This window comes from Dermochelys coriacea, chromosome 8 (genome assembly GCF_009764565.3).
Source record: "Dermochelys coriacea isolate rDerCor1 chromosome 8, rDerCor1.pri.v4, whole genome shotgun sequence".
In the NCBI taxonomy this organism is placed as follows: Eukaryota; Metazoa; Chordata; order Testudines; family Dermochelyidae; genus Dermochelys; species Dermochelys coriacea.
The window spans coordinates 64,815,579-64,834,228 of NC_050075.1; the positions used below are offsets into that span (position 1 = coordinate 64,815,579).

Consider the following 18,650-nt stretch of genomic DNA (forward strand, 5'->3'; position numbering starts at 1 on the left):
GCAAGTTCCCACACAACCATGAGTAGGAGCTGAACTCAGTAACACTCCAGGACATATTCAGACAGTCGGTGACGCTGACTGTAGACTTGTTTGCCACTTAACTGGACAAAAAATGCCTGTGCTACTGCTCCAGAGCAGGCCTTGGACAGAACTCCTGAGGGGATGCTCTCCTCCTCTCATGGGACAAGGGCCTTCTATATGCTTTTCCTCCATTTCCTGTGTTGGTGAAAGTCCTGATAAAAATAAAAAGAGAGCGCAAATGTCATTGATTGCTCCCACCTAGCCAAAACAGATGTGGTACCCTTACCTGCCACAGCTGGTGACGTATCTGCCAGTCCCTCTTCATCTCACTCCTTACTTCCTCTCACAGAACAAAGGATGTGCTCTCCATCCCAACCTGTGGATTCTTCAGCTCAAGGCCTGGTTCCAACATATAGAGAGATCCTGTTCTCAGGAGGTACAGGAAGTGTTACTACACAGTAGGAAATTGGCTACCCATTGAACTTACCAGGTTTGAACGCGAACCAGGTTTCAGGTTTGGTGTCATTCCAGACAAATTACTGCGACATCTGCTACTCTGTCAGGAGTCTTAGACTACCTACTGAAGTCTGGACTGTCCCATAGCTCGCTTGTCGGCCATAGTAACTTTTCATCAGTGAACAGGGGGGTACTCAATTTTCTCGCACCCAGCTACAAAGAGGTTCGTCAAGAGTGTAGCAAACCTTTTTTCCAAACCCTGACATCCTAAACCGTGAGACCTGAATTTAATATTAAAGGGCCTGACCAGACTGCCCTTCTAACCTATGGGCACTTGTTCACTTACACACCTGTCAATGAAGACAGCGTTTCTGGTCGCCATTACCTCCGTGAGGAGGATAGGGGAGATAGTGGCACAACCCCCTTTTACAGTATTTTTTCCTGACAAGATCATGCTCAGGACACACCAAAAGTTCATCTCCAAGGTGACTTTAGCCTTTCACAAGAACCACCTCATTCACCTCCCAGCTTTTAGCCCAAGCCTCTCTGTGATGATAGGGAAGCTATTCTACATGCACTGGACGGTAGGAGAACCTAGGCCTGCTATTTGGCTTTTAGGAAATCTAGTCTTTTCCTTTCCATTGTGGATAGGTCTAAAGGTGCAGCACTGTCACCCCAGACCACTAAGTGGGTCTCAAACTCCATCAAATACTATCATGTTTGCAATATAGTACCTCCATCTGGAATCCACACACATACTCCATGAGATTGGTTTCCTCCTCAGGCTCCTTCTTCAAGGATTTCCCTATTCCGGAAAACTGTAGAGCAACTACCTGGGCGTCTGCGCATTCCTTCACAGAACACTATGCCATCACTGGACATTCTGCTTCTGATGCTTGATTTGGCTCCTTAGTATTGTCATCCATGACAGAATCGACTCTGAAGTCTCAGCTTCCCATTGGGTCACCTGCTCAGGAGTCACCTACAGTGGAGCATCTACTCAAAGAAGAAGACAGAGCGACTCGCCTTGTGCAGTAATGATGGTTCTTCGAGATGTGTCCCCCATGGGTGCTCCTTCCCCTCTACTTCAGAGTTCTCCATAAGGGGCTCTGCAGTAGAGAAGGAACTGAGAGGGGGTTTTCCTGTGCAAGGCTAGATAGCCTTGAGCCAGATGAGGAGGGGGAAACAGCGCATGTGCGGGCCCAATGGATACTGCTACCAAAGTTCTCTGATCAGCAGTGCAGGGATGCAAAGGTACGTACAGTGAAGCACCCACAGGGACACACATCTTGAAGAACCATTGTATTGCACAAAGTGAGTAACTTTCTATTTTGGCATGATGGCAGAAGTTTAGCACATTGTCATATAAGGGAGCTTCACCAGAATAAATTTATCACTATTACTTCCAGGGTTACTGGAGGTTGATCATGTTGCGAAATAGATTTGCTTAGGACTCGTCTACATTTGAAACACTATAGTGGCACTGCTGCAGTGCTTTACTCCTGGGGGATTCTGCCTGACTGCACACCCTTAGAAAATGCTGCCCCCACCCCAGGCGCAGATTTCCTTGTTTCCCTGCAGAAAGCGGCAGGGAAGCCTCATGGAGGAGGAAATGCACATGACCATGGGCATGTTTTTTGGAGGGGGGGTTGCCCCCTCCAAACAATGGCTGAAGGAGGCTGTATCTCTGCTCAGCTGACTCTGCAGCTGGACATTGCCTCCTGGGTCCTAGTGCCAGTTGTGCTCCCCTTCTCTGTGCTGGAAGCCTTCCTGTTTTCTACTCTGTGCAACAGTGAGTGCCCGTGGTGGGGCTGGGTAAGGGGGGGCAAAGGGGTGGGAGGAAGAGGCAGTGGGGAAGGAGGAAGAGGGGAATCTGGGGAGGAGGATGGAGAAGAAAAGGGGATATGGCACTCGCAGGGGGAAGTGGGAGCCTGGCATGTAGCTGGAGCTCCCCCATTAAGCAGGTCTATTAAACCCTCACCCGGAAAAGCCCTATCCAACTACATCTGCTCACCTCCGACAACCCCCCTCCACCCCACTGATCCCCAACCACCTGCACCTGAATCCCCCCGCTGAGCCCCATCTCCCCACACCTAGACCCCGCTTCCTGAGCCCCAACCTCCTTAACCTGGATCCTTTGTAGAGTCTCATTACTTCTGCACCTGGAACCCCACAACAAGCCCCTGTGCATCCAGATCTCCCACTGAGCTGCCCGCACTCAGATTGCCCCACCCAGAAACCTCGCCCCACATCTGGTCCCCCACACTTGGATCCTGCTGGGTTGATCCTGCCCACGGACACCTGGCAAAGAGGGACAGGGCCTCGGGGTGTTTCTGGGGCAGGCCCAGCCCTTGCACTGTGTCAGGGTCAGATGCAACCTGATTGCCGAGTCTCTATACTGGGGGAGGTGGAGGCTTCAGGTGATCTCCCACCTCAATGCTGCCAGTGGCCTGTGCTCCCCACTGCCATGCTGGAGCCACATTTATTTACTGACAAATAAAATTTGCAGAATTTTAAAATACTGCATGCATAATTTTTTGGCGCAGAATTTCCTCAGAAGTAAGTGCTTCAGATGTAGACATTATATATGCCGATGGGAGGGTTCTCTCCTCAGCATAGGTAATCCACTTCCCTGAGAGGCTAGGCAGTAGCTAGATTGATTGGCAGAAGAATTCTTCAATCTAGTGCTGTCTACTCTGAGCGTTAGATCATCTGAACTAAGTTGCTTCGGGATGTGGATTTTTCACAACCCTGAGCAACATAGCAGGGTCAACCTAATTTTTTAGTGTAGGCCAGGCCTTAGTTTCTTGCAAGGAAATGAGTTGTCCCTACAGTGTGTTTTGCCATCCAGCTCATAGAGGGGCATTGATGTAGGTTTAAAGCCAGTTCTACCCTTCCATTCAGAGGTAGAATGATTGAGAGTAGCCACCAGAGGAAAGTATGATGGAGGGGGAAAAGTGACAGATGGGCTAGGAAAAAACTCACATGCCACAGTCTACATCTTGATGTCCCTGCCTTGAAATGAGGTTCTGTATTCTGCGTTCTAGTCAGTTGCAGAATTCATGCAGGTTAATGGAAAACTTTCTGGTCATCAAAAGAACATTGGAGTTAAAGGTATGCTTAGTAAATTACCTCAAATTGTACATTTTGTAAAGTGTCTAATTTGCTCCAGCTGAGTAGCCACTTCCTCATAATATAGATGGAGCTAGTAGCAATGCCTGGTTAAGTTTGTTAAACTTTCCAGTACAAGTCCTTACTTTCAGTTTCCCATAAATTGGCCAGACTTCAACCATACAGGCTGAAATTTGCTCTCTGCCTCTGATTTTCTTCAGTATCCTGTTTCTCCTTCCCTTCTTCCTGCGCAGTCCAAGGGTTTCAGCAAAAAGGCTTCAGCTGTTTCCAAGAACGAAGTTGGGGGAAATACGTATGCTTTGCCTATGTTAATTTTTTTTTCCAGTTGCTTCTTTGAAGATCTCTAATGTATCCATACTTTGGTGGAGGGACTTGAAATTTGGAAAGGAGATAGCACTTCTCTGGCCTTAGGACTATTTGCTGCCCTCATTAAAATTTACACGTATTTGGGCAAGTTGTAAGCTTCTGCAAATAGTCAAGTGCACATGCTCAGTAGAGCTTATTTAGAGGTTATCTGCCTAAAATCTAGAAACATTCAATTTGTACTGAGCATGCTTCATCCCCACTGAGATCTCAAACATGACAACTGCACCAAATGTACTACCAGGAGCAGAGTTAGAGCCCTAGATGGTGGGGTTGATGCAGTAGCAATGTCAGGTGCCAGGAAGGAGTTCTGGGTGCCGTGGATTCTGGTCACTGCTGTTTCACTGCATTCTGTGCACTTCACATGCCTTATTATTGATCAAAGCCTAATACTCCCATCTTAGTAGGCAGGAAAGTATATTTTTTCATTGTTTTTATAGTTGCAGTAACTGAAAGATGCACAAGGTTTCTTCTGTCAGAGCTGGCAATGGAATTTGAGTCAGATTCGGCACTGCACCTTCTGAAGGTCACAGATCAGGATGGAGTAGGGGGAACAAATATTAATTTTTCAGCTTCCAGAATGTGGACTCCTTTGGGGGCCAAAGTAAATTCTCATTCACTTTGGCACATTCGTTCTGAAAGTAGTGGAGCAATCTTATATATGTGACTGTGTCGTCTTCAACCTCTAGGTTATCTGTCTAGGTGTATTATTCTTATCAGTTTAATATTTGAGTGCCTCACGGTCTTCAGTGTTTTTATTTTCACAGGACTTCCATGTCTCAAAGGAGTGTTAACATTCCCATTGCACAGATAGGGAGTGGAGGCATAAAGAGATGGATTAACCAAGGTCAGACAGGATATGTGTGGCAGAGCAGGAAATGGAACCCAGATCTATCTAACCATTGAACCATCCTTCATCTCTAGAATTCCTTCTAGAGATGGATCCACATAGGAGAGAAGAGCTTACTACTGTTCCTAGTTATGTAGCGGTTTGGGCTGCACAGAAAAGGTCCTGGATTTCAGCCCTACTGATAATCCATAATGGATGTTTTAATTTTAGTTTGCTCTCAAAAAATAAAAGGAAATTACTTACAAAACGCTATTAAAAGAACATTAGATTTTAGGAACATATAAGAACTAAGTTTGCAAAGTCCAAGCACTTAAAAATCAGGAAATGAGAATCAAAATCAGAATTGAGGTTCCCAGAATGCTGCACCTTGTGCCTATGTGTTTTGATAGTTATTAACTACACAATCACAAACTCTTTATTCTGCAAGTCTCCTTCATTTAGTAAAGAGGGTGGACAGTGAATGAGACAGAGGAATGTAAGATGTGAACATTTTGGTTTGACCCAGCATGGCCATTCTTTATTCTCTTGTGTTCAAGGTACTGGACTTAGACCCGGAGAAGCTGGGTTCTGTTCCTAGCTCTGCCACAGACTTCTGTGATGTTGGGCAAGACTATTGTAATGTTTACACACAAGGGGATAGAATTAAGGGTGCATGAGACAAACACCTAGTTCTGTGCCCTTAAAGAACATACCTACTTTAAAAACAAACAAACAAACCTAACCTTGTACTTCACCACACCAGCAGCAAGGACATGCAATTTTCAGTCATTACAAAACCAGAATTGACTAAGTTTGTGTGAAGAATGTGGGAGATATCTCTATTTTTTATGAATATAGTGTGTATCTCTGTTTACCTACTTGTTGTTGTGCTGTTTATTATGCGAGTTCTAAGGTCTTGTCTATACTACCACTTTACAGCACTGAAAATTTTTCCCTCAGGGATATGAAAAAACACACTCCTGAGCAATGCAAGTTTCAGCACTGTAAAGTGGCATTGTAGACCGTGCACCAGCACTGGGAGCTACTTCCCTCGTGGCGGTGGTTTTTTTCAAATAGCACTGGGAGAGTGCTCTCTCAGCGGTGGTGCCGTGACGACACAGCCATGTTAAATATCGGCTTCGTTGGTAGTGAAGACGTACCCTTAGTGTTAATTCCTGCCAAAGTTCCTTGACCATTCATAGAAAGGCAGACAATGGCTTTAGATAACCAAATCACTGGCAATACAGGTGTCAATGCCTTTGAAGCCAATCTCTGACCAAGATGAGCACACCACCCCAGACTTATTTTGAGGGGAGGAATGGTGACTTTCAGGTGGGGAACATGGAATAAAACACTCTTGAGTAGGTAAATTCTTTGAGCTGAAGGGGGAGACTGTCTGCAGGGAGGCAGATGAGACTCCGGGCCCCAGAAGCAGGGTCTGCCTAAACTTTAGGTAAGATACATGTGTAGGCCCTTTGTTGTTTTAACCCTTTTCTCTGGATGCTGTGTTCCTATGAATAAATAAAGATTTTGACTAAGTTGTTTTTAGTCATTGCATTTACCTGCTGGTAACAGCTTATGAAGGGACACCTATTGCAAGTGCCAAATCCAGTTGGATCTGCTGTGGAAACGCTATTGGTAAAAAGAGGATTTTTTTAGTCTAGAACTGGGTCTGTGAGTCAAAACATCTTGGGATTCCACTGAGAGGCGGGAAGGCGCAGGGCCTGTCATTTGAAAGGGTGCACTTGAGATAGACCTAATGGGGTCAGAAGTGCAAACTAACCATGTGACAATGACAGCTGGGCTAGTGACTTCCAAGAAACACAACAGTTTGGATTAATTTTAGTTTTTGGAATACATTGAGTTTGGCCATGACTGGCATGTTCTTGCAAGGTAAGAAATCATATATAGGCATCTATAAATACTATACATTTTTAACTACTTCTATACAAATCTGAATTATCCTAGTTGAAAATCAACAAGTTAAACTGTGTCTGTTCCACTCAAACTATTAACCTACTTCAACACATTTCTCACACTTACCTACCTTCTTCTGCAGGCACCTGAAGCCTGCTGATATTTTTTGTTTCATTTTGATATTTAAATAAGTATCGTTTCCTGAAAGATGCAATTAGCTTTAAGGTTGTTAAATTAGCGCTCTAAAAAAAGAGTGAGTGAGCAAATGTTTGTTGCAAAACATAAACATGCACTCTGTTGTCAATTCATGTGTTTATTAACTTACAGCTTAACATGTAAATTTATTTACTTACAGAAGACTAACTTTAAAAAATAAATTGTACCTAATTCTTGGAGACCTTTTTAGTCATCTTATGGTATTTTATCTTATCTTAGTTGTTATCACTTGAATTCAGTTTGATGCTTAACAGCCTCCAGAATTATTTTGGGGTTTTATATTAATCTAAATAAATTTATATTTATTTACATTTCTTTTATTACTTCAAAATTATAATATAGTTTGAGACTTGATGGATTTTAAATGGGTTTGGAAATTCTTAAACTGGAAACGTTTATATTATGTACATAATGTTATCACATACTTTTCATAACATGCTACAGTATTCTGTAGCGTATTAGTTTTTCCTTGTTAAGAAAGGATACTTTGTCAGTGATTTAAGATGAGGACATGCTGTAGAATGAAACCTCTATTTATCTTTTCTTAGCAACTGAATCATCCAAATGTAATTAAATACTATGCCTCCTTCATTGAAGACAATGAGCTAAACATAGTGTTGGAATTAGCAGATGCTGGAGACCTGTCTAGAATGATAAAGGTATGAATTTTATTTTAATAGTTTCTAATAATCTATTTGGAGCAATGTACTATGTTTTTATTCACTTTTCATTCTAATGGCTCAGCTTTTGTTTCATAAACTGGATCTTTGGTTCTTAAATTACAAATATTGTGTTTGCTTTATTTGAAATGCAGGCCTTAATTGTTTAAGAACAGGTGCTCAGAGACGCAAACAAGAAACTTGCAAAGTCTCCCCCCCCCCCACTTAAAGAAGCAAATTTGTTTGGAAATGCTTTTATTATGCCACTAACTGTGGTATATTTGAGATTAGGTCAGTTGCTTCAGCTCTTCTTCTGTACATTGTGTTAAACAAGTGATTAGGGCCCATAGAAGAGTCTATGAGATTTTAGAAATCTGCGTGTAGTTGCTGATTTTATGATTGGCTCTTGGGACTGGAACATTTATCAGTCAGGCTACATTTTAGTCAGGTATTTTTAGTAAAAGTCATGGACAGATCACGGGGCAGTAAACAAAAATTTACAGGCCCGTGACCTGTCCATGACTTTTACTAAAAATATCCCTGACTAAAACTGAGGCTGGGGAGGGCGGCGAGTCGTGGCCCCGGGGAAGCACCTTTGGGTGGAGGGAGCGGTGGCCTGGGGGGACTGTGGGTGCTGGGTGAGTGGTGTGTTTAGTGGGGCTGGGCCAGGCTCCTGGGAAGTGGTGGCCCCAGCAACCTAGCTCCACATGCTCTCTTTGCTTCGCCCCAAGCCCAAGTTCTGCAACTCCCATTGGCTGGCTGCCAGCAGAGGCAGCATGTGGAGGTAGGAGAGCTGAGGGACAGGAGTCCTCCTCCCCCCCCGCAGGTAAGCAGCAGCCCCAAGCCCTGAGCTCCCCCACCCAAACACTTTCTACTGGGGGTAGCAGGTGGGGAACCACAAGACTGCCCCAGCAGCCGCCAGCGTGACTGATCCAAGGGCTGCCTGAGCTGCTCCGGCAGCTCCTGGGCCAGCCGTACGGGGCTGCTGCAGAAGTCATGGAGGTCACAGAAAGTTGTGGAATCCGTGACCTCTATGACACACTCAGAGCCTTATTTATCAGTTCTGCAATTTTTATAATCAATGATTTTATCTTCAAAAAAGCGTCTGTATCTGTCTGCCTGTATCGGTCTCTGTCTGTATATTATGGTTTTCCAATCTATAACTAGGTTTTTCCAGTGAAGCAGTAAAGCTAAAACTGCTTGTGTCATTTGAGAGGATGCTGTTCAAATAATCTGGGGACAGATTTTAGTTTAGCAGTTCCTTCAAGTTGGCTAAGTGAGTAGCATGTATAACATTTCTTCGAATAGTGGTCCTGTGGATGCTCCATGTCAGAATGTGTATGCCACCATGCACTTTTTTTTTATCAGCAGTGTCTGTGGGTACATGCTTGCGTATTAAGAAAAGGAGTACTTGTGGCACTTTAGAGACTAACAAATTTATTTGAGCATAAGCTTTCGTGAGCTACAGCTCACTTCATCGGATGCATTACATATTGGGCACTCTTGTGTTCTGAAACAAGGGCATTTAGGGAGGGACCGGCTGACACTCCAGTACCTTCTGAACCTCCTGCAGCTTGAGATGGAGTTTTGCAGTGTCTGGTAGCTAGCCTTATGGCTTGCTACGTCCCTTACTCAAAATTTTCTTTATTTTCTTAGTATTTTTATTTATATTTTGCTTTTAGCACAGTTTGTGCTTTTAAAAGGGGAGGAGTTCCCTTTCCCTTCTTCTGTTTTTCTGCACTGTTTGGACCTTTGTTTTTCACAGTCTATGATTCATAGCCTCAAGTGCAGGTCTTGGGTATATCCAAGACTCCAGGCTTCAAACCCTGCCAAACCTGCCATAGGTCTTTCTCATGCAGCAAAGAACTTCCAAACTGCCTTTGGTGCCTTATGGGGTCTCATATTCCCTCCAAACGTAAGATCTACTTAGGTTTTAAGAGCATATCTAAGAAATTGAGGAGGACAGGCTCAAACTCTTATCAATGGAGCGCTAGCTGAGACCCACAGTATCCGAGTCACCCCCCACCCACCATATGTATGATCCACAGAGCGCTCCAGAAACCATCTCTACAGTGACATTAAGAAAAGACTCTGGGAAGGCCCTTTGGAACCATCTAAACCTGCAGTCTCATCCCTTGCAATACTAAGACAGCAGCAGCTAAGAAATCCATGCTGCGTACCAAGAAACTGTCTGGCAAGCTATCTAAAGCAGACCTGCATTAGCACTGGGATCTGTGCCTCTGAGACACAAGAACTCGAGAGCCAAACTGAAATAGTCATCAGTACTGCCTCCAGCAAACAGACATAAGATGCATTGATCTTACTTCAGTGTTCTCTCCAGTGTCACTGGACATTCTGACTCCTGATGTTTCCTACCCAGATTCACTTGTACTGTCCAGTCTTTTAACTCATGAAGATCTTTGGATCCTGGAGAAGCCTGAATCAGTGTAGTAGAGAGGTACCAAGACACATTACTCACTGGTACCTTCTCACCTCCAGGTGCCTGCTTCCTGTTGAAAATGATAGTGAAGAGTCTCTCACCATCCAGTACTGCCACAGCCTCCAGTCCCTCACAAACTCTGAGGGTACATAGATGCATTTCTAGATGCTACCGATACACCATCCTTATCGACCTCTGGTACTGCTGCAATTACAAGACCCGTTCCAGATCCCAGTGCTAACTTGACCGTTTGCCACTCCAGATGACACTGCATCTGGTTTGGAAGTGTCTCTACAGGGTTGCCCTTTTGACCTCTATTACTAGAGGTTTCACCCTGGTGATGAAACTCCTAGTAGGCGATATACTTGACATCCCTGGTAAGGACGAATGTGGAGTCTTGCCCCCTTCCCTTATGCTCCACAACAGTGGGCTTATTGGAAACCCGAGTCCCTTATGGTGCCCAGTTACACAGGGTCCCAGCATGTGAGAACAACTGTTGGCCTTGGGTCCTTCCTCACAGCAATATCTTACAGGGCAGGAAGAGCTACCTGGAGAAGAAGAAACATCACCTTCCCATAAAGTTGCCTCCTCACCAGACAAGGCTGTCATGTCTCCCTCACCATCTTTTAATGATTTCAAGGCCTTTCAGGATCTTATGAAACATATAGTTAAGACCCTAAATATTCTGTTGGAAGAGATACAGGAGCCCCAGTACTCCTTGTTGAACATTGTTCACGTATTTTTTCAGGGCAAATCACCTTGCCCATCAGTGGTGCTCTGATGGCCAGCCCCTGTATGTTCTGGCAAACCCCGTTTCTATACCACCTACAAGTAAATGGGTGGATTAAAGGTACTGCATCCCATCCAAAGAACTTTTCCCAAAGAGGGAACAATTTCAAGCTCTGCTAAGGCAGGCAAAGCCAAATAATCACAAAGGCATCTCTCCAGGCCTCACCAGATGCTGCTGACACAGCTGCTGTCTCCATGGCTATGACAGCCAGGCTTCTTGGCTACAGTCCTCTGGTCTGCTTCTGGAGGTATAAACACCATAGAAGACCTTCTTTTTGAGGGACCCAAGTTATTCAGGAGTGCCATGGACAAGTCCCTTTGCTCTCTTAAGGACTACAGGGCAATGCTACCATCTCTTGCCATCTATACACCTATGGCAAAGAGAAAGTATAGTATATCACAGATGGCTCAGCAATCTTGCCTGGTACAGTATCAGCCCACAAAAACAGCTGAACTCCCAGGAAGAAACCTAGGTTCACAAGGAAAGGACCATCTTCTACTGCAACCTCCTAGTAAGTGACACCCTGGAAATGACCATTTTGACCCACTGGACGAGAGTCATGATATCTCTCCTGCTCCTGATGCTATGATGCATGCATCCCCCCTCAACTCTTATGGGGACATCTGTCCTATTATCTATCTTCATGAGAGCTCATCACCTTGCACAAATGGATCCTGGAAGTGATATCTACAGGTTACTCGATCTAGTTCCATTCTCTTCCACCTCCCCAAACAACACAGAGACGTGGTCGACCTACTGAGGTCGACACAGTGTGGGTGTAGATGCTGCATGACCTATGTCAATCCTAACAGTCTTCTGGCAGATGTCTCATAATGCCCCATTCTCTGGCCACAATTTTAAAATCCACTGTTGAGGGGTCAGAGAGACTGGAAGTCACCTCCTCCGTTAAAATCCCCTGCATGTTTTTAGAATGCTTTTTCCTGATTGCCCACATTTGTGAGCACACCTATCAGCTCAGCTCATCCTTGTTGTGTTCAACTCCCCAGGAGGCTATGCTGGATCCCACACTAGCTGTGCTCCTGCCTGGACTAGACAGGAAGTATTGGATCTCCTGGGCCTGCGTGGAGAAGAGGCTACAGACCAGCTGTAGAAATGTTGACCTCTACGAGCAGATTGCACTGGGCATGCAGACAAAGGGATAGAAGAGGGATCTGCAGCAGTGCTGTGTCAAAGGAAGGGAACTTCATCCAGAGATACCACAAGGCTAGGGAGTGCAACGATAGATCCAATGCTTCACCACAGATCACCTGCTTTTACAAGGAATTGCGTGCTATATTTGTCAGAGAATCCACTAGTACTTGCAGACAACTGTGCATACCTTGGAGAAGCCTGAGACAGAGACCCTTGCTGTGAACAGCAAGAAGGAAGAGAAAGGAGTGTGAGAGAAATGCTGTAGAGAACTGTCACAGCGTAGCCAGTCCTACCAGGCGATTGAAGAGGAACTTGGTGGAGGCTTGGATGTATCTGTGCATGCATTTTTCCTTGCAATCCTTAAATTTAAAGATGGTGCCCATCTCACCCCAAGTTAACAAGACAAAGGTATTGGCTTTTCATTGTTTCATTCGTATAAGAAGTGGTAGAGGTATAACGAACAGGTAGAATTGGCACCTGCTTTTCATTCCCCCATTAGGTTAGGCAGGGGAGGGGGGACATGTGGAATACTATATGTGCATAAGGATATCCCTTTTATTCTCCTGAGGGGTCTTGATTAAACTTTCCTGGAGATACTCTGCAGTCTTTCTCCCAAACAACACTTCAGCACAGACCACTGCTGTGGCTAAATATTAAAATGCTCTTTCAGAGCTCCCCTAAACCACGTAGCTCCACACTGGGATCTTGTAATAGCCTTTGTGTTTGGCTGTTCAAAGTCAACTGAACCTCTGCCTTCTGCCCTGGTGGCAGCTTCTCCTCTTTTGCCTCAAAGATATTATGCAGGGCACAATAGGTAGCTATAACCATTGGGATATTTTTCTCATGGAGATCCAATCTAGTGAGTAAATACTGCTAGCATCCCTTCCGTTTCCCAAAAGCATATTCAGCAGTCATTCTGCACCTGCTGAGGCAGTAGTTGAATTTTTCCTTGGTGTTGTCAAAGTGGTCAGTGTATGACTACATGAGCCAGGCAAGCAAAGGGTAGGCTGGGTCCTTGAAATCATTACAGGTGAAGTCTTTGTTGTGATGCACCATAGAAAAGTAATCTTTTCTGTGGATGTCCTCTATGGCAAGGTGCACTGGTGTCAAAATAGAGATATGCATGCCATCTATCATCGCATAGCAGTTGGCACTGCTGCAAAATCATCCGTTGTGTCCTGCACGGGGCTTAAAGTCAAAGTCCTGTGTAGCAGCAGACAATTAATTGCCCTACACGCTTGCGTGGCAATTGCTCCCATTGTGGATTTTCCAACTTCAAAATTATTTCCTACTGACCAGTAGGAATCCAGTGTTGCAAATTTCCAACGTGCAGTTGCTAGTAGCTTCTGCATGTTCAGTTCGGTGCTCATTTTTTTTGTTCGTGTTCTGGAGAGCTGGGCATTCTGGTCCAGGAATGTGGCTTTTTCAATCTAAAAATTCTGCAGCTTGTCATCCCAGACCTGCATTACAATATAATCCCACAAGTCAGTGCTCATTTCTAAGGTCCAGGAGCAACATTCCACCATCTGTAGTTGCACCATGAATGCCACCAACAACCTAGAATTGTTTTTTTGCTGTGCTCCTCAGCAAATGGTCCTCAAAGAAATCCTCATTTACCCCATTGGTGCGCTGCTTGCTGCAGATTTGCAAATACAAGGAGAATCATAGGTTTCAGAGTAGCAGCCGTGTTAGTCTGTATTCGCAAAAAGAAAAGGAGTACTTGTGGCACCTTAGAGACTAACAAATTTATTAGAGCATAAGCTTTCGTGAGCTACAGCTCACTTCATCGGATGCATTTGGTGGAAAAAACAGAGGAGAGATTTATATACACACACACAGAGAACATGAAACAATGGGTTTATCATACACACTGTAAGGAGAGTGATCACTTAAGATAAGCCATCACCAACAGCAGGGGGGGGAAGGAGGAAAACCTTTCATGGTGACAAGCAGGTAGGCTAATTCCAGCAGTTAACAAGAATATCAGAGGAACAGTGGGGGGTGGGGTGGGAGGGAGAAATACCATGGGGAAATAAGAGGTTTCAGAGTAGCAGCCGTGTTAGTTTTACTTTGTGTAATGACTCATCCATTCCCAGTCTCTATTCAAGCCTAAGTTAATTGTATCCAGTTTGCAAATTAATTCCAATTCAGCAGTCTCTCGTTGGAGTCTGTTTTTGAAGCTTTTTTGTTGAAGTATAGCCACTCTTAGGTCTGTGATCGAGTGACCAGAGAGATTGAAGTGTTCTCCAACTGGTTTTTGAATGTTATAATTCTTGACGTCTGATTTCCATCCCACCATCAACCTCAGCCTGGACCAGTCCACACAAGAGATCGACTTCCTGGACACTACGGTGCTAATAAGCGATGGTCGCATAAACACCACCCTATATCGGAAACCTACTGACCGCTATTCCTACCTACATGCCTCTAGCTTTCATCCAGATCATACCACTCGATCCATTGTCTACAGCCAAGCGCTACGATATAACCGCATTTGCTCCAACCCCTCAGACAGAGACAAACACCTACAAGATCTCTATCATGCATTCCTACAACTACAATACCCACCTGCTGAAGTGAAGAAACAGATTGACAGAGCCAGAAGAGTACCCAGAAGTCACCTACTACAGGACAGGCCCAACAAAGAAAACAGAACGCCACTAGCCATCACCTTCAGCCCCCAACTAAAACCTCTCCAACGCATCATCAAGGATCTACAACCTATCCTGAAGGACGAGCCATCGCTCTCTCAGATCTTGGGAGACAGACCAGTCCTTGCTTACAGACAGCCCCCCAATCTGAAGCAAATACTCACCAGCAACCACACACCACACAACAGAACCACTAACCCAGGAACCTATCCTTGCAACAAAGCTCGTTGCCAACTCTGTCCACATATCTATTCGGGGGATACCATCATAGGGCCTAATCACATCAGCCACACTATCAGAGGCTCGTTCACCTGCGCATCTACCAATGTGATATATGCCATCACGTGCCAGCAATGCCCCTCTGCCATGTACATTGGCCAAACTGGACAGTCTCTACGTAAAAGAATGAATGGACACAAATCAGACGTCAAGAATTATAACATCCAAAAACCAGTTGGAGAACACTTCAATCTCTCTGGTCACTCGATCACAGACCTAAGAGTGGCTATACTTCAACAAAAAAGCTTCAAAAACAGACTCCAACGAGAGACTGCTGAATTGGAATTAATTTGCAAACTGGATACAATTAACTTAGGCTTGAATAGAGACTGGGAATGGATGAGTCATTACACAAAGTAAAACTAACACGGCTGCTACTCTGAAACCTCTTATTTCCCCATGGTATTTCTCCCTCCCACCCCACCCCCCACTGTTCCTCTGATATTCTTGTTAACTGCTGGAATTAGCCTACCTGCTTGTCACCATGAAAGGTTTTCCTCCTTCCCCCCCCTGCTGTTGGTGATGGCTTATCTTAAGTGATCACTCTCCTTACAGTGTGTATGATAAACCCATTGTTTCATGTTCTCTGTGTGTGTGTATATAAATCTCTCCTCTGTTTTTTCCACCAAATGCATCCGATGAAGTGAGCTGTAGCTCACGAAAGCTTATGCTCTAATAAATTTGTTAGTCTCTAAGGTGCCACAAGTACTCCTTTTCTTTTTAAGGAGAATCATGTGTTCCTTATTTGCAACATTCAGGAGAATAGTGCAGACCTCTGCAGGCTCCATGCTTCTGTCCAAGATGGCAGACACAGAAAAGTGGAGTGCAGGGTTGTCATTTTAATTTTTTTTTTTTTTAAAAAAACATGAAAATTATAGGATATGGATGATAATATGGGATGGAGAAAGTTGCATGCTGGAACTTGACTCCTAGCACCCAGACATCCCTTGGCAAATCATTTTGGTTCCACAACACACTGAAATTTCCCAAAAGATATTGCACCGGAGGGTGGTTCACTGGGATACCTACCCATGGTGTACCACACTTTGCATCGACACAAGCATTCCTACTGTGTACACACAGCGCTGACACAAGCAGTATGCACATACCCAAGTGATACACAAATGTTGGTGGCTGCATGCCCATGTAATTTACATTGACTACAGTTTGTGTTGTATACTTGATCTAAAATGTGTAATTTTCAGAAGTGTCATGTACCAACAAATATCAAGTACCAACAAATTTTGTTGAAGTAAATGGGAGTGGTAGATAGACCGCACATCTGAAAATGAGGTCACTTTTATTTAAGTTTTGGCCATTTTTGATTATCATGATGTTGTATCAACTGATGATCAGTGAAAGAAAGTGTCAAGTTGCAATGGGGGAGGTTTAGATTGGATATTAGGAAAAACTTTTTCACTAAGAGGGTGGTGAAACACTGGAATGCGTTACCTAGGGAGGTGGTAGAATCTCCTTCCTTAGAGGTTTTTAAGGTCAGGCTTGACAAAGCCCTAGCTGGGATGATTTAACTGGGACTTGGTCCTGCTTTGAGCAGGGGGTTGGACTAGATGACCTTCTGGGGTCCCTTCCAACCCTGATATTCTATGATTCTATGATTCTATGATTTTATTCCAACACTATTTTCAAGTCTTCCGCATACATTTCATCAAAATCATTTAGAAAAAGTTAGTGGTTAGGGAAAGAAACACCTATTTCAACCAATTCAGCCAATACCAAAATGAATGGAGGGTGAGAGCAAGGTATTGCCATTGCACTGCCTGTCTACTATTTGCCACCATAATAGATGTTCATTGTTTTCTCTGTAAAATTCTGTTTTCATGCGTTTCATATTTTCAGTTCTTCTGTAAATACATGCTTTAAATTAAAATTGTGCATATTTTGACCATTTTTTTGGTGGTTTGGCACAATGACTGCTGCAAGTTGTCTTCAAATGTTTTATTTAATAAGATAAGAAGCAGAGAAGGCTGGACATGAGTCAGAAAAGTATATTTTTTATAACCTTTGGGTCTCCAACTGCTTATTTAAAATAATTGCTATCATTTTCCAGAGATGGTTAAACATTTCTTTAGATACTCAAAATGATTTGATTTAAACTAATCAAATTGTATTAAACAATGTAGTACTTGATGAATTTTATGGTTTATGGGTTGAAAAAATATGTAATGTACCTTTTTTGTGCAATATTTGACCAATTATATACCTAGTTGTATAGTATTTGTTCAATACTTTATTTTATAAATTGTGTTTTTATAGTTCTGCAAGTAGCCCTAGTCTAATTTTTTTTATTTTTTCCCCCAAGAGTAATTCTGCAACTTGCACAGATCACTCCATGGCAACATGACATTTTTACCTTTCAATTTGTCAAATGTTGATTATTCTTACATTCCTATCCTGTTACCCCCATCTCTGGATCTTGTATTTAACATGTCATTTTGGTTTGCTTTCTTATGTGTACACCAATATGATTGCTGTCAACACAGCACAACTCTGAGAATCAAATATGCTAGTTAATTAGCACTCGCTCTGCTCCAGCAGAACAAAAAGCAGAAAAGCATTGTTTTGTGTAGGTCCTACAAGAACAGAGAATTTTAATTTTTTCACATTAATGTATTTTTTAATTGACTTCTATGCTTTGAAGACTGTTCCTTCCTAGACTGACATTTTTAAGATTGGACAGTCAAAATTGTAGTCTAAACAAGTTGACAGTGTCCTGTTAATATTTATATCCAAATCTGATATTTTTTTCTGTCCTATGAATTATTAATTCTGTACGTTTACACTTCATACAACATAAAGGAACGTTTGTTTTTTCTTTTGAATGTTCCAATTTGATACACTTCTTAATATGAGTATTCTATGACAGATTGCCTTATGGCATGTCTGGTCTTATGACCCATTGAAGCTTTTTTTTAACCCAATATGTGTCTGTCTCCCTCAGTGCAATTGGCCTCATTACACCTGGTCCAAGTTGGTGGGCATTTCTTATATCTAGATCTTGGAGGCAGTTTGTGATGTCCTCTTAACACAGGAATCATGTTTAATGTAGCAAACCTAGATTGCTGTTTGATGTTAATGATAGCCTATCAGGCAATCATTAAATATTTTTGAGGTGTCACGATTCACTCAGTCTTCGTACTGCTTGTGGGAGAAATTACTTGATAGTCTGCTGTTCAGCTGGTATTAGTTTGTTTTCAGGGATGTGTTTTGGGGTGAGTTTTGTAGTATTTTGAAGGAAATACTTCTAAAATAGTCTGAAAAATAAGTGATATGTAACAGAAGGGAAAAACTGACAAAGCTTCTGTGTGAGTGTGTTTATCTTCTCACTGGGGCGGGGGGGGGGAGGAGGGAATGTAGTAATGAGTTCTGGGAAGGAGAATTCGTACCATGGCCTCCAATATGAATGGTGGTATGCTACTGTCAGTTTTATTCAAAGGCAAAGAGGAGCCCTTAATAGGGCACCATGTTGCTAAGTGCCTTGCCACAATGAGGGGACAGAAGTATGTTTCTGAAAATTTAAATGACCACAGTTTGAACAACACACAGCTAACAATTAACCACCAAGAAAAACAGCACTATACAGTTTTTACCAAAATTAACTTGTGTGTTAATTGACACCACTGCCACCTCACAGGATGCTAGCACAGTCTTAGCACCACAGCTCATAGCACAACCCAGCACTGACTCTCTGTTCTTCTCCTCTTCCAGGAGTCATTGGGGTGAGCTT

General features: G+C 43.4%; 1 protein-coding gene across 8 annotated transcripts in view; it reads left to right on the top strand.

The window, feature by feature from the left end:
- Positions 1 to 18,650, top strand: part of NEK7 (NIMA related kinase 7) — a 126,198-nt gene that overhangs the window by 60,007 nt on the left and 47,541 nt on the right. For 5 of the 8 annotated variants that reach the window (XM_038412509.2, XM_043520125.1, XM_043520124.1 and 2 more), the window contains one exon: positions 7,483 to 7,593. The exons of the other annotated variants lie outside the window; for them this stretch is intronic. In XM_038412509.2, the coding sequence (XP_038268437.1) occupies positions 7,483 to 7,593 (111 nt within the window). The remainder of the gene's footprint in view (positions 1 to 7,482; positions 7,594 to 18,650) is intronic. 8 annotated transcript variants of the gene reach the window in all.